This window comes from Bactrocera tryoni, chromosome 5 (genome assembly GCF_016617805.1).
Source record: "Bactrocera tryoni isolate S06 chromosome 5, CSIRO_BtryS06_freeze2, whole genome shotgun sequence".
Classification (NCBI taxonomy): Eukaryota; Metazoa; Arthropoda; class Insecta; order Diptera; family Tephritidae; genus Bactrocera; species Bactrocera tryoni.
In genome coordinates this window covers 69,022,766-69,044,249 of record NC_052503.1, presented here as the reverse complement: position 1 = coordinate 69,044,249, position 21,484 = coordinate 69,022,766, and the positions used below count along the sequence as shown (strand labels likewise).

The following is a 21,484-nucleotide window of genomic DNA, read 5'->3' as shown; positions in this document are numbered from 1 at the left end:
CCAGAACTTGAGGGTCTCTGCACTACTTGCTCTTAACAAAGGCCATCTGGCTGGAATTGTAGGGTTAGGGAATTTCAATATTTCGAATGCATTTCCAACATCAAATCAAAAAAAAAGGTGGGGACTAAAACTTTTGAGGTTCTGAATCAAAACACAGAAACTTCAAATTTAGTGGGAAATGTTTATTATCATTCGAAAGAACAATTTTTGGCATTTATTTTTCGAAAATTATCTCTTTCAAATATTCGCAACGGCTACGTTTCAAAGGTTCCATCCGTTGCGTCCAATTTTTCATGACTCGTTTGAGCATTTCGACTGGTAAATGGCGAATGACGCGCATGACGTTTTTTTCCAAGGCCTGAATCGAAGCGGGGTTGTCCGCATAGACTTTAGACTTTTCATATCCACACAGGAAAAAGGCTAACGGTGTAATATCACACGATTTTGGTGGCCAATCGATCGGCCCAAACGTGAAATTATCTGCTCACCGAAGTGTTCTCTCAATAAATCATTTGATTGATGCGATGTGTGGGAAGTGGCACCGTCTTGTTGTAACCAAATGTCGCCGATGTTCCTGGCGTTTATCAGGGCGCGATAACGGTCGCATTTTTGAAGAAATATGGACCAATCATTCTACCGAACCACAAACCAAATTAAACCGCTTTTTTTCTGCATGAAATGGTAGCTCTTTAATCTTTCCAGGTTGCTTTTCGTTCCAAATGCAGAAATTTTGCTTGTTTGAGCTAGGGCTAGAAATGGGAAATCGTTGAACAAAAGTTGCCTCGAAAAAGTCGGATCTTCTTGGAACTTTTCAAGAGCCCATAGAACGAAGCGTTGTCACTTGGGAAGGTTGAGCGGCTTCAGTTCCTGCATAAGTTATATTTTATACGCTTTAAATTTAAGACCTCGACGTAAACTGCAACAAGTCGTTCCATACGTCAGTTCGAATTGCTGCGAACGGAGCAGAATCGAATATCCATGGTCTTCGTGTACCTAAGAGTGTAAGGCTACGGCTGCTATATTTTCTTTACTGCGTGCTGGATGTGATCTTTTCAGTCGAATATTATCCAATAATGAATGCTGGGTCTCAAGATGAGTGATGTTCCTGCGCTAGTACGCTCAGTATGTGAATTTTCGTAATTTGTAAACGTTGTTCAGGTAAAGTCTTTCCGTGATAAAATGCTGAACAATACTGAACAGAAATAACATGACAACTTGACACGACTCACACGTGCCCTGTCAAAAAAAAAGTACCTCTACTTTTCCCCAATATAGATGAAGCTCGATCTAGCATCCAATGAATGAATAAAGACGATAATTATATAAACAAGTGAGATAAACCCAGGTTGTGGGTAAATATGGGATTAATGGAGACTGAAAACCCAACTGTCGCCCATCAGCAGTGATACACCTCAAAGTTTTCTAATTTCTGGTCACTTATGGCACGGAATATTTATGTGAACACACTTCAATACAGTATACACATGTATGTGTGTTATCGAAACCCAACAAAAACAGCAACCATATTGCGAAAGCCCGTCTTGACAACGATGCTTTGGCCAGCAATAATATATGCATTTCTTCACGTCAGAAGGCAAATTAGCCAAATCAACCAAAGCACACCCAGCTTGAGCAAGTGCGATGTAACAAACACGCACTAATACATACATATGTATATATAAATATGTATATATGAAATATGTGTGCCGATTGAGCACAAAGTTGCGCGAATATTAAAGAAAAAAGTTAATTTGTTATTAATATTCTTTTATTATTGCATGAAATAAACGAGCAGCAAGTCTTGTGGTACCACACGCCATTTGGCGCAAAATAAAGCAAAAGGATGTGAAAAGTGGCAAAAACAAAATGAAATTCCTAACCGATTTGCGTCACAGCAAACAGCTACAAATAAGGGCAGTGTGAAAATATAAAAGCTTTGAATTGCTCGAGCATCGTTAACACTCACATTGCAAGCAGCGAACGGTAGAAGAGGCCACCACATAGTCAATGACAAAATTTCAAAAAATTAAGTTTTTCTTTACAACGCGTAGAAAACAGGCTAAGATCATGAAGTACTTCACCGCCTTTCTCTGCCTAAGTAATTATACATTTTTTTAAATTATTTTAATTTTTTAATTATTTTAATTTTTTAAATTAGATTTTAATTTTTTTATAAAATATTTTTTTTTTAATTTTAAATTTAATTTTAAATAATTTTAATTTATTTTAATTTTTTTAATTATTTTAATTTTTTTTTTAATTATTTTAATTTTTTATATATTATATTTTTTTTTAATTTTGAAATTTAATATTTTTATGAATAAAAAAAGTTTTAAATTTTATATTAAAACGAAATTTTATTTTTAAAAATTTTGTTGTCAATTTTCTAAATGTTTTTTTTTATAATTTTAAAAAATTTTGTAACTTTAAATCCTCGTCAAACTTTTTGTAATTTTAAAAAATTTAGAAATTCAAAATATTTTGATTTGTTTTTAAACAAAAAATATTTTTTTTAATTTTTTTAAGAAATAGTTTTTTATTTTAATTTCCCAATTTGATATTTCTTATAATTGAAAAAAATTTGGAGTTTTATGTCTAATTTTTTTAATTGTGAATTTTTTAAAACTTTTTTTCAGAATTTAAAAAAAATAGGAGTTTTATATATAATTTTTTTAATTGTGAATTTTTTTAATATTTTTTTTATAATTTTAAAAAATTTTGAAATTTTTAATATTTCGTCGAATTTTTTTAAAAATTTATAAAAATTTTGTATTTTTTGAATTGTTTTAAATATTTTTATTCTTTTCAAATTTTCTAGATATTTTTGAAAATTTTTAAATGTTTGAAATTTTTTTTTTATATTTTTGAAATTTATGATTTTTTTTTAGTTTTTTTTTTAATTCGTTTAAATCATTTTTTAAATTTATAATTATTATTAATTTTTAACTATTTTTTAAACTCTAATAAACCCTCTCTACCGTTATAATCTGCAGCGCTCTTCCACATCACCGTCACCAAAACCACCAGCTGGGCTCTTGTCAGCAATGAACACCAGCAGCAGCAGCATGGTCAACAACAAAAACAGCAACAACATTACTATGACGATGATTTTCCTTATGATAAGCAGCGCAACGCGCAATGGAAATCAACAAATAGTAAAACGCGTTGCATCGACTGTCGCGACACGAAGAAGTGAGCAGCAGATTCAATGTCACTACAAATTTGTTGTTGGTTTTGCGTGCAAAATGCTTTTTTAGAAAAGAAACTTTTTTCGATAAACGAAAAAATTATTTGATTTTCAAAAAAAAAAAATTATACGCGCTTATGTGACCATTTGCACGCGGCAATATGAAGGTCAGCGATATTTTTTCCTTATCGCATGAGATAAAGCAAAATATCGCATGTAACTTTTTCAGTGGCAAGAAAAAGCGGTGTTGGTGATAAAGATAACGGAGAAATTAATTTGTTTATAATAATTAAGTTAATTTAACAAAAATATCATGCTACAAAATTTTTTATTTAGATCATGCAATATTTTTTAAGTGTTATCAATATTGTTATATTCAGTTTTATTGAATAGTAAATATATTTATAACTATATGCATATACCTACATATATGTATTTAGAAATAATACTTAATTTTTAAAGATGTGCAGTTCGGTATTTTTTATATCAAGAACTTTTGACCCTAGTTTCGACATTTGTTACGAACGTTCGAATTTTGCACGAGATTAAAAATTCACAGTTCAGTTGCTTAAGTACCGGCGTGACCGCCAACCCCAAATATGCCTACAGATTCGGGTTTTAAAACTCCGCTTAAAGCTCTTCGAAAATTCTTTCAAACAACAGACACTAGATTTACGTCTATATAATCTTTTCGCAGTTGTCTGGCTTTCAGAAAATAGCTATCTTCAAATTTATGGATATTTTTAAGACCAGTTTTAACCTCAGTTCTGCAAAAGGACTGCTAATTCGATTTAGAGGATTTCCAAATTCCATTTCTTTAGTGTAAATGAGTTTAGTGGTTTTGAGCTAGTCTTTTTTGTCCTCCATCCTTTTGTACCCCGAACATGATATTGTACTATACATATATTAAATTTATCCTAAAGGGGTCGACAAAAATTCCTCTTAGCTGTATCCTCCGCTCGGATGTCGACTGGGCAAAGGATGTCGCTGCTTACGATGATATGATCTCAAGCTGGCTCCTGTCAGAGTTATTACATTGTACGTACATGTATTTTGTCAATCATCCCCTTATATTGGAATGCTTTATATGTATCTTCAGAAGTAGGTGAATGGGTAATACAACGGCCATTGATAATGAGGTACCTGGCGGTAAGTATAAAACGCTATCATAAACTCAACACGGTTACACGCCTTTATGGTCGAGCTGAGAGATCGAGAAGACTGCAGGAAATCTTTTGTGCACTTGTCCCGTATTGGCAGAACTACGCTATAATCATTAGGGGTACCCACGGTATGATACACTGGAGGAGGCATCAATAGTGCGGCCACAAAGTCTGTTAAAATTCGTGTCAAGCGCTGGCATCATAAAGGATGACTACTCCTCTTGGACTTGTCAACTGAAATCCATCTGGTATCGCAATGGATCATAACTGGTGTTTGCGTGGCTTATTGGCCAACCAGGTTAACCTAACCTAACTTTATCCCGAAGGAAACATATCATATCATATGATCATGATGAGCTCAGTCGTTTTTGTCATAACCAATCAAAATGAAGTTCTTGTGTGAAAAAAATTTTCATTTTCCGAGCTATCTTTTCGAAATTTGGCATAGATATTAAGAAATGTACCTGTAGCCTTGTTTTCGTTTGTTCCTTTCTTATTTATGAAGGTACCTATGTATTATTAGTTAAGAGTGTGTGCTGTTCCACAGAATAAGTTTAAGTTCTACGGCTGTCCTATATAAGGTTCTCACTTGGAACGTCTTTTCTGAAGCCAGAAAATCTTCTGCGGATCTCATATATCAACAAAGCATCTTGAACGCAACACAAATATTCTATTCCCTGGATATCTGAATATATGAGATACGATGCATTTTAGTCTTGATCGCATAAAAGAGAGACAGTCAAAACGAAGTTTCGGTATGATACTATCTAGCCTTTTCGCAAAAAGAGTGAATACCTGGCACTTCAGAAGTCTTCATGACAACGATAAGACATTGGCTAATTATAACACTACAACTTACTTAATTTTTGCTGATCTTCGTTATCACATGATTTACTGGGTTTTGAAGTCCGCTACATTCAAGGTTTGCAATGACTTTTGCTTCCAGCAAGATTTGTGCTCTGCAGTCATTAGTATTTTCGAAAGAAAGGTTCTGCAGAAGATTTATCATCCTTTGCACACAGGCAATGAAGAATACCGCAGTGTATGGAACGACGAGCTGTACGAGATATACAACGGCATTGAAAGAGTTTAGCGAATGAAGAGACAGCGGCAACGCTGGCTAGGTCATGTCGGCCAAATGGATGAAAACGCTCCAGCTCTGAGAGTATGCGACGCAGTACCCGCCGGGAGAAACAGGGGAAGAAGAAAAATTCCAATACGTTAGAAAAACCAGATGGAGAAGGACCTGGCTACACTTGGAATCTCCAAGTCCGATAAAAGTAAGAACAAATTTTAAATTTTTGAATTTTTTATGAGCGATATTTTACTATTTACATGATGTATTGATCCAATAAGCTTCTTCTCGAAAACTTATTCATATATATTTAATACAGTACGTAAAAAAAGCTTTTCCTCTGCCAACATGTCACCAAATCTTCGGCAAAACCATTACTCAATCTTCAGATCTTGCGAGCTGCAACGCTTGAGCCAATGCATAACACAACGCTCTCTCGGCGTTGCCGTGAAACCTAAATCCGGACGCTGGCATATGAAGGTCTCCATCGCACATTGATTTGCGAATTCGTGATAACACTCACCATTGAAAGCACAAACAGGGTTCAAATCTAATTTGGTGCACTGTATATCGCAATTGACTGCCGTTGTTTCCGTCTTCACTTCCTCAACGGGAGCATTAACCTCCGTTACGGCGGCAGTTACAGGTGCTGCATTCACAGCACGCGCCTTACGCGTATGTGGCAAGTCGGACATCTTGGGACCACGCACATCTGTATTTGGCAACGGTGGCACCGGCGTGACCTTGGTCAGTTGTGTGCGGACTTTTCCATCGAAAGGCACTGCACGTGCGGACCGACTGTTTACCGTTAAATATGATGTTGAGATCACATCTTGTGCCAAAACTCTAGCTTTAGCTTTATTGAACGGCAAAACTGCGTCCAATGGAAGCTCAGGGGCTGCTGTTAGGCTGCGCGGTATACGCGGCGCAAAAGCTACACGCGAGACCTCTGCTGGTAATAGTGAACCGTAACCAAATAACGGTATAATTGGTACAGACTCGGTTGTAGGTAGTATTATAGGTTTACTGGTAGTTACGGAAATGGATGGCGTTGCAGCTGTAGGTACTGCAATTGGTGTATTTGTCATGGCTGCCAACGGTGTGTCGGTAGCTACGGTGACACCCTCCGCCAACTCGCTGACTGTAGTTGCTTCAGCATTTGTACTTGTCTCGGTTACATCAGGTACTGTTGTGATATCGATTGGGTTAGTTGTGGCGCTTACTTCCACAGCTTGACGTCGCTTACGTTCCGGCACTGTAACATACATGAGTTGTTGCAAATTAATTGGACGCGGAAACCTTCTGGATTTCGGCTGTTGTTTATCTGAGTATTGTAGATCCCAACCACGTTCACGCGATGTTTCTGCATGTGGGCCGCGTGCAACCAAACCCTTCACATCGAAGCCTTCGGGATTAAGACCTTGGGAAGCCAAGTATTGTTCAATTATTTGTTGTCTGAGAAAAGCATCTGCGTAGTGCGGCACTTTAACCTTAACTTTCTTAACAGCAGGAGCATTGATTACACCTAGGCCGGGCACGTGCACTTGTCCTTGCAATGCATGCGGCAAAATCAAACTGTATTCATCATCATCAGTTTCACGCTCCTGCGAACCCGAGCCATACTGTTGGCCACTGCGCGCGCTGCCACGTCTTTCCTGTTTACTTTGGTCTTCTTCATCGCTGGATGCAGAGTCCGATTGCTGCGCGGAATCGGCGCGGCGTCGCGCTGCACCAACAACATCTTGCCTATATGGCGGCCAGTGATAGTCTTCAGCGCTGTAATCGTAGACGGGACGTCTGCTGTCCAAATCCACGCCACGCTGTAACTTCACTTCTTCATGATCCAACGGCGATAAATACACTTCGTAGTCATTCGGTTTGTACTCAAATGCAGGACGATTATATACGGGTCCTTGACGTTGTTGTGGCAGTAATATTTGATATTTCTCTCCATCGGCGTCGGTGACTACATACGGCACTCGTACTGCTTGCACGCCAAGCAGCGCTGCGGCGACAAATATGCAAGGAAAGAAGGTAAATAATTTTATTATTTTTCACAAGTTATCACACCCTGTAACAGACCTGCGGCAAATATCACAAGCAACTTCATTGTCTTTTCATCAGCACGTTCGTTTCCTCAATGCGCGCACTCGCTTCAAATTCGGGGTTTTATATAGAATTTAAACTTACAACCGTTTGCTGAGTCAGCTAATTATTCGTATTGAGTGAGTTACTTATTTTTAGCCCTTTTTGTGGCTAACGTATTTCGTGTATTTACTCGTAAATTTGAATTTGAATGTGTAGGTGTGTGCATCTGACAACATTTGAAATCGGCGTCATAAGCCTTATTCACACATATATACGTACTAGAGCGGGTCAATTTTTTCTTTAGAAAAGGCTTACAAGTGATAAAAAGCCTTCAAAGACGGTCAAAAGATCGTTGAAAACATGACTCGTGCTGGACGACTTCCTCAACTGATGAAAATATCAAAAAAATGCAGGATATGGTGCAAATTTCTCGAGTAAGTGTTAAGGAGATGGCGACAGAGCTCGACATCACTCGCGAATCCGGTAGAATGATTTTGGTGGATATTTTGGTTATGAAACTCGTGCCAATAAAGCTGCATTTCTTTCAAAAAGAATACCGTAAACAGGTCTCTCTTTAGGCATGCTTGTTCGTCCGAATTCCTATCCCTCAGTCATAGAGAGCATTATAACTGCCGATGAGATATGGGTTTCTGAGTTTGACATGCAAGCAAGTCAATAATCATCGGAATGAAGGGAAAAAACGAGCCGAAACCAAAAACCACGCCAAGGCCGCTCTTAATTCAAGGTGATGCTTATTTTTTTTCGATTTTCGTGGTTTATTGCATCATGAACGTGTTTCGGTGAGACAGTGGGTGAATAAGGAGTTCTATTTAGCTGTATTGAGGCGTTTGAGAGAGAACATCCGTCAAAGATGGCCGGAATTGAGGAAGAATAACTTATGGATATGATAAAAAACCACCTTCGAGCCACGATTGTGACAGAATTTAAAGCCAACACGTCATGAATACCATCGATAAAGCACCATCGGGGTTTTATACCACCAGATTTGGCTCCGTGTGATTTTTTTGTTGATTTTTGGGGCACAAATTGAAATTGCCGGTCCGTACAACAATTTCCGTGTACTTTTTTGTTCCGTTTTTTTGACTCCCTGTAAATCGACCCGCCTTAATGTACATACACATGCATTTTGTCGAATTTTGTTTTCGCTCTCATAATTTAAATACTCGTTTCATTATCCTGCCGGTTTAAAATTTATTCGTGCACACACGTACACACACATACATACATTTACAAATGTGCGTGTTTGCTTTATTTAAATTTTTAATTTTCATTTCTTGTCTTATTATTTAGCACCCTTTCCTCATACAACACTGTTTAAGTATTTGTAGTTGCCACTGCAAAATATTCCGCAGCCGGTCTCTCGAGTTTATTTATACTTATGGGTCCTTACTTGTATTTTTGGACAACATTCCGCGTTAGCAACTGATTGTAGTTTATTATGCTGTTAACACAGTATAACATTTATTTAACAATATGCCAATAATTTTTGAGAAACGCATACAAAACACAGTCAAGAAAGACCGTCAGTGTTATCGTAATGGAAATATTTTGAAATGGACTCAAATTTTTAGCCATCCACGGACTGTTAACGCATTCTTTACAATTATTTAAAGAAGTATTTCTGTCGTAACGAAACAACAATGACCATATTGTAAGACTGTTCTCAGTAGAGATTCGTTTACGCAATTGAAAAGAACGTTCCAAAAATATGTTTGGTAGTTTTTCTACAGCTGCAATATCAACGGATAAAAACGAAAAAATGAAGAAATTTCATTCAAAGGTTATTATGCTAGCATTACAGACAACAGAGGCTTAGTGAGAAGTCTCTGTCGAGTGTATTGCCTATTTACATTGTGACAAAAAAGCACCCAAAAATTGTAGTTAAACTCCGCGAGTCCGTTGAAATGATTTTGATGGATATTTTAGGTATGAAACGCGATCTTGCTCGATTCGTTCCGATAAAGCTGATTATTCTTTCAAAAATAGTACCGTAAACTGGTCTGTTTAGACATGCTTGATCGCGCGAAATCCGATCCCACGTTCATAGAGAGCGTTACGACTGCCGTTGTGACATGAGTTCAACATGCATCACCTTGAATAGGCGCGTTTTTAAACCTCTGGTTTTATTCCAAAAAAAAACAACGAAAAGGAATCGTAGTCTCCTCTTCTACACAAATCATTGTAAACAAACCCTCGAGATCGCACCAGATCCAGCAAATACGTAGGTTGACTTTTATAATTCCGAATTCGACAACCCTAGCATTTCAATCTGGTAACACGTTGTGCTTATCGTAGATTTTTACATTTTTGATATCATACAAACTCAAAACATTTTGACATACGAGGACTGCTTGTGTGAACTAAGTACAGTAACTTAAAATATTCTTCTCTACTAAAAATAAAATGAAATCGTGAACATTTTCAGGTGATTATTTTTTAAAACTTTCGACGTGGATTAACTCATTAAGCCTGCATAGATGAACCTAAATCAATTTTTGACGATGAAGCTCCATCAAAGACCAGTGTTATCGATGGGATGGTGAATTCACCCCAAGACGAATTTCTTCGTTGGTCATCCAAAATCTGTTGCTCTTAAGAAAACTATTGATGTTGTGCACAAACTGATCTTGCAAGATAGTTATGTGACCTATCGCGGTATTGAGGCAACTATAGGCATTAGTGGGACATCCCATATTACAAGAACATTTGCGACGACATGCGAGCTCTCATAAATACATGAAACAACTGCATATTTGAGCACTTCATCTCAATCTGTTTAGCAAAATTGCTTCGAGAATTGGCTCAAATACATTCAAAATTGCATAGATCTTAATTGAGAATATCTTAAAAAGAATAACATGATTTTCGGTGACTAATATCTGATTTAGTTCTGCAATTTTGAAATATACATAAAGGCAACCTACGTATCAACGATTATAATTGAAGGAAAGTTTGTTCGTAGTTTATAGTGCGTAAATCAGAGAGGCACTGGCTTGGAGAGGAGCATCTGTATAATGTGAAATGATTCACTGTGTGTTTGGTGTTTAAATCTCTGATTAGTTTCGAAAAAACTTCGAAAGGCACGTTTTCAAATCTCTGAGTTCGTCTCGAAAAAAAAACTTCGAAAAGGTATCACCAAATGAATATTCGCCATCGTAGTCTCTTCATTCAGTCAAACCACTATAAATAAGTTGTCGGAACAGCCAAGAACGTAGCAAAGGATGTGCAAAAACTTAGTGGGATTTACCTTTTCTTATTTCGGAAAAGTATACTTGACATGACATCACATGCTGATATTTCAGCGTGCAACAAAATTTAGTCTCAGTTATTCCAAAATATTCTTCTCGGTGAAGAATTCAACGTTTCATGCTTATTTCGTGCGGTGTAAAATTATGGTTTTAAATTAAAGGTTTGGCTGCCTTTCGGTCAGTATTTATTGAAATGAAAAGACCTTCTGTATGTCTACTAATACACGCCACAAACGCGATTTTATTACTAAGATAGTAATATTACTGGTCGAAAAATACATTGAAGTCTTATGAGCCCATATATGTAGGTCAACATTTACATATCATATTTTTAATATACCATAAACCATTGCAGGCTTCTTATAAAGATTAGTGAAACGATTGTTGAGGTTCATGAACTGCGTCGTTTACAACCCTCTTACCAAGTCAATACAAAGCTGCATATTAAAAACATGTTTATTTTTATTCAACATAATTTTCTTAAAGGGTGATACACTGATTATGGTCACCTTCCAACTTTTCGATACCATTTTTGTAGTAAATATACTTGTATATCAAAACACCGAGATCAGCCAAACCCTTTGGCTAATGTATTGATACATTCCTGCGATCAAACACGCCTTAAAAGAAGAGATATGCCTACGTATTAAAGAACACAGTATCATCAAAGTAGCTCAGTTACTTGCTTGAGCCTCTCTAGTTTTTAAATAGAATTAAGATTTTAGAACTTATTGTTTGGCTTTGAAAAACAGCAGATCCTATAAATAAAATAATATTGAAAAAAAGTAAAAATTTTGTAGTACGATTTGTCCTTTACTTCAAAATGAGCTTCAGTTCCACCGATCACCTCTTGATCTCCTCTTCATTCGACGAAAATTTCTTCCCAGCGAGCAGTCCTTTGAGACCTGAGAACAGAAAATAGTTGCTGAGAAGCCGATCTGGAAAATACTGAGGATGTGGAGGCAATTCAAAGCACAATTCATGAATTTTTGCCATAATTTTCACTGACTTGTGACACGATGCGTTGCCGTGGTGAAACCGCAAACCACTTATAAAACCATTTTGAGAGATCATTTGGGCCTAAGAAAAGTGAAATTGATTGGTTCCAAAATCACAACAGCGTCGCCTTAACGTCTGTGAAACAATGCTTTCCGACCACCAGAATTTCATGAAACGTATTTTACCAGCGACGAGTCAAACGCACCAATATCATGTCAAAGGTGAGCCGAAGCTGAAAAAACCACGTCAAAGCAGGTCAAATATTAAGGTTATGTTGACAGTTGACTTCGATTATCGAGGTGCATTGCACTCCGAATTCCTTCCGACTGGACAAACTGTCAACAAGGAATACTATTTAAGTGTTATGTGTCGTTTGCGGGCCGGCTTTCGTGCCGCCACCATCGTATTCGATTAATTTAACTCCGTGTGTCTACTGGCTATTCAGCAAAGTCAAACGACCGCTCCGGGGAAACATTTTGCATTGAAGTCTCTCCCGAAAATGAACCATAAGTCTTGTTTGGAGGTAAATGTTGACACAATTATATTGGGTAAAAGAAGAATTACTTTCTTTTCAAAATCATGAACAAAGTCTTACTATTTTTTGTTCATAGTAGTAATTAAGTATGTGAAAAGTCGGAAGTTCAAACTAATTTACAATATTTTATAGTAGATACAAAGGGTATCTCCTATTGCATATGTCAGATGTAATATTAATTTGCTGAATTGTGGTTAATACATGGATCTGGACCGCATATCCTCGAGAAAATGGTCTTGAACCCCTTGCCCACCAGATTAGGACATTTCAAAATATATTACAAAAAGAAAACCTTTAAATTTACAAATAAATGTATTAAATTTTTATAACGGTTTATTTACATAAAAATTTTTAAATTTTACAAAGTTTTTTAAAATGTGTAATCGGAGCTTGCTCGAATGCCAGCTTTTTAAATTTCGTATGAAAGCTTTAAGAAAAAATCAAATCCCGATCTACTGTTTTGATACAGTTACAGGAGGAACCACGACGGGTGCCTTGGTTACGCTTACTACATCTGGCACCACTGGTATTGCTGGGAGGGTTGACACCTGTGGAACGACCTCTCTATCCACTGCCACCACGGCAGGTACATCTGGCGTAATTGGTACCGTTGTCTCTTTGCCGCTTTCAACGGGATTAACAGCTACGGTTAGTGTATCAACAACGGCCGCACCACTACTGGCTGTTGCGCCCTTAGCAGCCACTTGACGTTGTTGACGTGGCACGGCAGCCGTTGGCTTAGGTTGTGTGCTTAAGCTTTGCAGGTTGATGCCTCTTGCCGCCAGCGTTTGAGTGATAATTTGCTGCTTGATTTCAGGCGTGACATAGCGTGGCACTTTCACTTTGACCGCTTGCACCACTGGCTGATTGATGACACCAACACCCGGCAAGTTGAGCGGATTTTTGGCGGGCAATAGAATGCTGTACTCCTCCTCACTGGATTCCAGCGAACCCGTTAATGTTATCTGTGGTAAAATTGCAGCTTGTATGCATACGAAGGCTGCGATTTGGAATTTGGAAAAACAATTTTTATATTCAACCGAGTCCGAAGTGGTCATAAGCTGTATTTTTACTCACCTGCGGCGAAAATCACTAGATACTTCATGTTGTTATCTTAAGGCTTTGCTCGTAAATGTCGCTGATCCTGAATGTAAGTGCTTTTATATGGCAGACGTTACAAATTGGACGCGCCTTAAGTCGCTGTTTAAGCTAAAAATAATCTTAATTTGACCATTGTGTTAATTTGAAATAAACTGGTCTTCAATATGGCCCGCTCCCTGCAATTAGCCGCCCTTTAGGTGCACATCATTATTCTGTGTGACTTATTAATATTACACCAACATTTCTTAATTCGCTTATCTGAAGTTATCTGGATCTTTCTTTCCCTTAAAAATCATTCTCAAAATATTTACAAACATTCTCAGTTGATTATCACAACTCTTCTCCAAACACTTTCTTTCAAAGTGTTAATTTATTGGGTTAATCGATCAGCTGATTCACGTCATTGTGCATTCGCGTGCCAAGTTTCGTTTCAATTTGATTTATTGTTGTTTTTTATTACTAATTTCTTGTTATACTTAAATATATGTATGTACAAATTTACATATAATTTTAAATAACAACCGTTTAATTGAAATGGAAATATAATTATTCCAGATTTTAGCTTAATTTATTCAATTCACTTTTGTTTTAATTGATTGGTTAATTGAAAGGGGAGATCCAAAGCCGCTTGACCACAGGCATCCGCTCTTAGGTCATCAATAAACATATTCTGATCAACGATTAGGCTTAAATAAACATCACCCAACAACTCGCTGATTCTAAGAAAAGGTTTTGAGTTTATTCCAATACTTAGAAGGAAACGTTGGAGATCCCAATATCTGTAGTCTCTCAGTTTTTGATATATCGACCTGAAATTTTAAACACATTATTTTCTTTCTAAGAAGCTGTTCATTTGTCGGAAGAACCAATATCGGACGTCTATGGCATATATCACCCATACAAAGTTGCCCATCAAAATCACTGCCTTGTATGAAACTCCGTCCTGCTATATGGTGCAGTGGCATGAACGATAACAACGTTTGATAAATTGGCGTTAAGAGTTTTCGAAAGAAAAGTTCTGTGGAAGATTTATAGTCCTCTTCGCGTTGGCAACGGCAAATACCGCATTCGTTGAAAAGTTATATACGACGACATAGACATATGTAGTTCAGTGAAATACAGCGGCTACGATGGCTAGGTCATGTCATCCAAGTGGATGAAAACACTCAAGCTCTTAAAGTATTCGTAGAACCCGCTTGGGGAAGCAGTGAAAGACCTCCACTCCGTTGGAAAGATCAGGTGGAAAGGGACCATGCTACATTCTAATTCTCTAATCTCTAATTGGCGCCGAACAGTGAAAAAGAAGAACGAGAGGCGTCAATCTCGGACTTGTCTGCGAAGGCTTGTGGCTTTACATAACCCCACAAAAATAGTTCAGAGGCGTTAACCAAAAGTTTCCTTCAAAAATATGGTTGTTTCGTTGGCCGTATGACAGGTTGTGCCGTCTTGTCAGAATCATAGGTCGTCTACATAAACATCAACCAATTCAGAAACGAAAAAGTTAGTAATCATTGCTCAATACCAACTCCAAAAACAGTATTGCCTCACTGAAAACCACACTTCTAATAAAACAGCCGCATACAAGTAGAATCGTTGCAGCCGACGTTAACACTTTTATTGTTTAAGTTGGACTTTTACCTGTCCTTTTTCTTTGATTTTTTCAATGCCTGCTTTTCGTTTTGAGAAGAATTTCGGGAATATATATTTTTTTTTCTATAAAATTGGGTTATGTATATGCATATATTTTTTTTCTATAAAATTGGGTTTTTCAAAGTAGTTTGACAAGTCTCAAGGTTCAATAGCATTGATATATAGCAAGCTCAATAGAGGCTAAAAAAACCCTCAAAGCTGACGGATGACTTTTTGGAATTCCGTTAATAATTTCAGTTTCAAGTTCCAACGTAGTCTTAGGGCCTGTTCTAGAATAAAAACCCAGAATCCCGCGTTGAAAACAAATTACAATAGTTTCCCAATCACTTTCAAAGGAAGAAAACTCGCTTTCGTGGTTGCTGAGAGCTTATGAGACATTCCAAAACTGTCAACACAAGAATATCAAGGCGCTGTTAACTTTCTTTAAAGTAGCGCTATCATTCTGGACTTTCGAAACAAGGTATTTTGTGGTAGATCCTAAAAAATCTTTGAAGTAGTCGCTAATCTGACTTGAGTTCTACAGAAGTTGTGAAATGCATTATAGTCTAAGCTAAATAAATAGCAGTGAAGTTTGTAAACCCAGTAAACTTTTCACAGACAAATACCAACCAACTTCAGGAAAAATAATAAGGAAGTTTCCCTTTGATTCAGCTTTCAGTGAATGTTTCCTAAATTGGAGCTAGACTGGGAAAAAATCTGAAATAATAGAATTTTTTATGATGCTCAGTCAGTTCCGTTATCAGCTTGAAAAATTCTAGCATATAATTACCGTTCTTTACATAAAAAATTAACATTTTTTCAACAAAAACTATAAAAAGTCCAGTTTCTTGGCTTTGGCTAAGAACTTCAATCAGCAACGCCATTGTCATACAAAAATCTAGATTGCTTGAACTTAGAGTGAAAAGTATCTAATTTGAAAGAAAGCTCTCAAGCAAACGACGACGACTTTGACCAAAGAATCTGGCGTGGGAAAGCAAAAAGGCACTAAAAATCGAATAGGTGAAATCTTGAGAAGCTCTAAAATTTGAAACTAAGCCGATAAAGTAAATTTAAGTATTGAAAGATACAGATATTGAACAAATAAAATTTAAAACAAAGGAAAAAGGTAATTTTTAATTGGAAGGCACTTTTTATTAAAAAACATTTAGAATACACAATATTTTTCTCGGGTTTCATAAGGAAAAGGTATGTTGACTTAGAACTAACATGTCGCGTTGCGCCCCTTACAATATCATTGGTACAATTGGGACCATTGGCGACTCTGATAAAACTGCAGTCGATAACACTGCTGGTGCCACCGGCTTTACTGATGTCTCCTGCACACCGCCTTTTGTGATGACATTGTTAGCGATGACACCACTTTCCACAGCGCCATCCTTATTTACCGCAGCTGTAGCTGGCACCTCTCGTTGTGGCCGTACACCGGCAGTCGGTGCGACATTGTTTAAGCCGCCTTGTGGCGGCTGTGTGTGTAGAGTCAAACCGCGTGCAGCTAGGGTCTGAGCGATAATTTGTTGCTTGAGTTCCGGACTAACATAGCGTGGCACTTTCACTTTGACCGCTTGTAAAATGGGTTGATTATAGACGCCCACACCCGGTAAACTCAGTGGTGGTTGATTATTAGCCGTCACGAGCACCTGATACTCCTCCTCACTGGATTCGGATGAAGCATCATAGAATCCGTATGGAATATGATAGGCTTGAACGCAAAGGAGAGCTGCAAAGGGATTGTATTATATAGTTTATAAAAATAATATCCCTAAATCTGATGAACTTACTTGCTGCGAAAAGTACGAGAAACTTCATGTTGCACGGTAAAGGTTTGATTCAATAATGTGTCTTATCCTGTGGGTGTCGCACTTTATATAAAAGTTTGTGAGTTGAAATTTGAGAAACTTAAAAAGATATATATGTTTGATTATTGTTTCGATTATTGATTAATTTATTGCCTGTTGTCTTGCTCAAAGGCCAATTTGTTACTCACCTTTGATACATCATGATATAGTGTGATTTTTACCACACCCTCACCTCGGCAGATTCTCCAGATTGACAGTGCTTTTGTTTTTGCGGTTCTTGCACGTCAATTGATTGGCTTATCTTGGTACTTTTTTATACTTGCACACCTTCAATCTTTTCGAGGAGTGTATTAATATAAAGGTATGTATATATCCAAGCTTTAAATACGATATTATGGAAGATGATCGCGGCGCTTAATTCATTTGTTTGCTTTAAGCGTTTCTTGAAAGCCACAGATTGCTTCTTTTGTTCAATACTTATACCTTAAACAGGGTATATGTAGCTTGCTGCGAAGTTGTCTAACACATAAAAACCGTAAGAAAACTGCACATATAAGCGATTGAGTACCTCAGTTTCTGTAAGTCGCATAGACTGCAATGGTGGTGATAAGTGGGGTCATTACAATAAATCTTCCCGCAAAGGAAAGGATACGAGTATGGTCATGGAGAAAGGATGGAATAGAAATACACAATACCGGTGGCAAAGGGAGCGCAAAGGAAAGTGGACCGGAAACCATCAACCATAGGCTTAGAGAAACCAATACGGAAAAAGTAGTAGAAAATACGCTAACCAGCAACTTTTCACGTATGTGGAGTATGTTTTACGCACTAATAAAAGGGACATGGACGCAATCTCGCTGGCCCCGGAAAATTCGAGTCAATAGAAGGTGAGCCAAACAACTTGATGTTGCAGAACAGTGTAATCAATGCGCTAGTTAGTCAACAGTCGTAGCTCTGTTCTTTCTGTAGCGAGCTGGAAGTTATATGAGTCAAGCCATGTCGAGCTTTCCTGTGTCTCGAGCTGTGATTACTGTCGCCGTCATAACTACTGTGCTGTCCCTGATGTAACTTCCATTTGTCGGGATCGCATTCTAGTCTGGTGCAGGAGTTTTCTGTTACTAAGATAGCTGCGCACCACAACATTGAGGTAGTCGGGGATTTTAATTTTTTTTTTCTAAAGCGTCTAACATGTCCCACCATCTAGCGCTATTAAAGGCCTTTCGAACGTCTAAGGTCGCCAACAGAACTGTTCGCTTGTATTTGGGGCATCTACGCTGTGCGACTTCTACACACAGCGCCTAGAGTTCTACCTTCCTGGGTCTAAACCCGTGCTGTCTGGGGGATAATCCCCCCGCTTCATTGATGCCCGCTTCCAGTCTAAGTTTAAGTAGCCTTTCATGGAGCTTTCCTGCTGCGTCGAGCTGGTATAGTGGGCGCTATGCTGATGTGCTTATAAGGTTCAAGGCTTAGGCTATAAAACCCTTCAAAGTATTAATCAACAAGGCAACCACAACTAAAACGCCAACTCTCAATTTTTTTTTATAAATATTTTTATGTATATTTTTTATTGTTTTTGTTTTTTATTTAAAAAATGTTAAGGCTAATTTGTTTACAAATATTAGTGTATTTTTATATTAGTTACTTAAACATAAATACATAGCTGGATATTATTTAACATTATTTTCAACATATTTATATAATTTTGTTTCAACGCGAAATGACTACGAAAAAATTATCATTTTGGTTTAACATTTTTGAAAATTTTCTTTGAAGAAATTATAGTTTTTTTTAAATTATACTTTTGTAAACAAAAAGTAACAGTTTATAGCTTTTGTTGCGATTTCTGGCTTTTTGATTTTGACTTTTTAAAGATTTTTGAGTAAAATTTTAATTTTTGTACTATTTTGATGATATTTTATGCGAATTCATTTGCCGGCTTTTATTGTTGTTTTTCATACTTTTATTGCTAACTGCATTAGTGCTTAAACAAAAACATGCAGTACCGATATTTTTAAGTTAATTTAAGGATATTTTATTGTTATTTATTACTTTTTTATTAAATATTTTAAGTAGTCGGTTACTTTTTTGTATTGTAATATTAATTGTTTTAGTATGCTAATCGTTAGCAATATATTTTATTGTATATATTTATTTTTTGTTTAAAATAGCTTCAAATATTTAATTTTTGAATTTCACAACTCATTTAGTTCATGATTTTTATTTTTTAACAATTCTAAGTTTTAATTTTTTTATAATAATAATATTTAGTATTTGATATTCTGTTTTTAAATTTTTTGTTTTGCTTTTGTTTACTGTCACTCAACATTTTTTTTCAATATTTAATTTTTGTTTTTTTTTGAACATCATAATTCATTTATTTAATATTTTTTATTTTTTATTTGTTTACAATATTGAATATTTAGTATTCATTTTTTTTTTTTTTGTTTACTGTCACCTTACATTTTTTATTTTATATATATCTTATGCGCGATTGTCCATTCTTAAGCAACGCAAATTTATTCATTTTGTTTCTTCTAACTTTTATATCCTTTATTATCTACGCTTTGCAATTACAAGCGCTACTTTCACATACATACCTAATATATATAAATATTTACATACATATGCTTAAGTTACTAATTCACTTGTATGCTACATATTTTCCCATATTTAAGTAAATATCTAACAACTAATCTTAAATTGTAAACACTAATCGATTTTTAACCTTATCTTAACTAATTTAACAGTGTCACAAAAACAATTGCATGCGTTTTTATCTTAATTTCTATATGTAGCCAATATTTATGCACTAAATACTGTGGCAAAAAAAATATTTTTAACACTTTCACACATTTGCGTATAAAAATGTTTTTTAGTTTTAAAAATAAAATTATTTATTTTCCATGTATTTTCATTTATTTTTTTTACATTTATTTTCCATGCATTTTCATTCATATTTTTTTTTATATTTATTTTTCCCTTTTTTTCTTTTATAAAAAAATAAATGGTTTTAAATTTGTTCGTTAATTTTATTTATTTTTTATTTTTTCATAAATTTTTTTTATTAATAAATTACATAAACATACGTTTAAAATGAATTTATCAAAATAAAAGAAATATTTGCTGGCTTCTTCCACAAATCATTACTTTTTAATAGTTTTAAAATCTATATAATAATATAAAAAACAGTTTTTAATGTACCACACTTTTTTATTATTATTTTATTTCCATTTACACACTCATTCATACAATTTTAATTGAAGGTTTTACGCTTAACAATTATTTTGCTTACAAGTAGTTCACTTAAAAATATATCAACAATTTGTTTCAAATATTTATTTGTTAATATTTTAATTTTATAAAGTTAAATTTTACTTTTATCAAGTTAATAATGCATGCATATAGTTATATATATATATTATAATTTTTTTTGCTTAGTTACTTAATAAAAACAAATATATTTTTATAGTTTACTTTATTTAGTTTTTTGCTTTTAACCCTCATTTTTATATTTTTATATTTTTTCTTTTAATATTTAATTGTATTTTGTTTTATTGAGTGGTAATTTATTTTATAATTATTATTTATTTTATTTATTTATGGAAAAACAAAAGAAAAAAATTACCGAATTAAAAAGAAATTTTATAAAATAAATAACATTAATTATTTCGGTAATTGTTTTTCTTCCTTTTGTTTTATTCATAAATTTGTTTAATTTTTGTTTTGATTGATTTAAATTTGTTATATTTTTTATATTAATTATTTTTATTTATGCCACATACTTTTTTCTTCACTACAGAATATCATATTTTGCTTTCTTGTGTTTTTATCAAATATATCCTTTATTTTATATTGCATTATATATATTTTTTTTATTATTTTAATAGGCTTACATTTTTTCCAATTTAATTATACTAATTATTTGTAGTAATTTCACAATATGTCTTATTTTATTTCAGTAAATATTACTTTCTTTTGTTTTTATCTCAAATTAATTTTAAAAATTTTAAATTATTTTAATTTTAATTCTTTTTAACATTCTTTTTAATTTTTTTTTAAATTAAATTAATTTTATTTTTTTTTTTAATTAAATAAATTTTAATTTTTTTTAAATTAACTTAATTTCCACTTTATTATAGTTTAGTATTTTTTTTTATGTATTTCAAAATATTTTTTATTATGTTGCCGTAAGTTTTACTTTCTTTTATTTTTATCAGTACTTTTATAATTTATTACTTTTTCTTAATTTATCGAAATTTTTTAATTGAGACAAATTTCTTTATCTCATAATTTTTTTCTGTTTCACTGCAGGAAATTAAACTTCCTTTTATTGTTAACAATACTTTTAGGTATTTTATATATGATTTATCTTAATTTTTTTTTGTTGATTGAAATTCTCATTTCTTATAATTATTTATTTGATAATTACTATTTATATTTATTTCATAATCTTTTTTATTTTACTTCATAATCTGTTTTATGATAATCATTTATGAAATAAAATAAAAAAAAATTATGAATAAATAAAAATTAATTAATAAATATAAATAATTATGAAATAATAATTAATTAATAAATATAAATAATTATGAAATAAAAAATTATAATTAATAGGAAATTT

At 34.6% G+C, this 21,484-nt stretch overlaps 3 protein-coding genes across 3 annotated transcripts; all 3 read right to left on the bottom strand.

The window, feature by feature from the left end:
• Nucleotides 1-5,799: 5,799 nt before the first annotated feature.
• LOC120776492 lies at nucleotides 5,800-7,535 on the bottom strand. The gene is made up of 2 exons (XM_040107174.1): nucleotides 7,508-7,535; nucleotides 5,800-7,430 (listed from the first exon to the last, which is right to left on the bottom strand). Exons 1-2 carry the CDS (start codon nucleotides 7,533-7,535, stop codon nucleotides 5,800-5,802), a joined length of 1,659 nt encoding a protein of 552 aa, XP_039963108.1.
• A 5,233-nt stretch (nucleotides 7,536-12,768) lies between these two features.
• Nucleotides 12,769-13,421, bottom strand: LOC120778405. Its single transcript, XM_040110189.1, has 2 exons — nucleotides 13,394-13,421; nucleotides 12,769-13,316 (listed from the first exon to the last, which is right to left on the bottom strand). The coding sequence occupies exons 1-2, from the start codon at nucleotides 13,419-13,421 to the stop codon at nucleotides 12,769-12,771; spliced, it is 576 nt and encodes a 191-aa protein (XP_039966123.1).
• A 2,869-nt stretch (nucleotides 13,422-16,290) lies between these two features.
• Nucleotides 16,291-17,028, bottom strand: LOC120778404. The gene is made up of 2 exons (XM_040110188.1): nucleotides 16,846-17,028; nucleotides 16,291-16,784 (listed from the first exon to the last, which is right to left on the bottom strand). The coding sequence occupies exons 1-2, from the start codon at nucleotides 16,871-16,873 to the stop codon at nucleotides 16,291-16,293; spliced, it is 522 nt and encodes a 173-aa protein (XP_039966122.1). The 5' UTR covers nucleotides 16,874-17,028.
• Between the last annotated feature and the right edge of the window lie 4,456 nt (nucleotides 17,029-21,484).

Coding starts and splice junctions, on each gene's coding strand:
- LOC120776492 (XM_040107174.1), bottom strand. CDS start 7,535: ATGAAGTTGCTTGTGATATTTGCCGCAG. Junction 7,431..7,507: donor GCTTGTGATATTTGCCGCAG/GTCTGTTACAGG, acceptor TTGTCGCCGCAG/CGCTGCTTGGCGTGCAAGCA.
- LOC120778405 (XM_040110189.1), bottom strand. CDS start 13,421: ATGAAGTATCTAGTGATTTTCGCCGCAG. Junction 13,317..13,393: donor TCTAGTGATTTTCGCCGCAG/GTGAGTAAAAAT, acceptor TCCAAATCGCAG/CCTTCGTATGCATACAAGCT.
- LOC120778404 (XM_040110188.1), bottom strand. CDS start 16,873: ATGAAGTTTCTCGTACTTTTCGCAGCAA. Junction 16,785..16,845: donor TCTCGTACTTTTCGCAGCAA/GTAAGTTCATCA, acceptor ATCCCTTTGCAG/CTCTCCTTTGCGTTCAAGCC.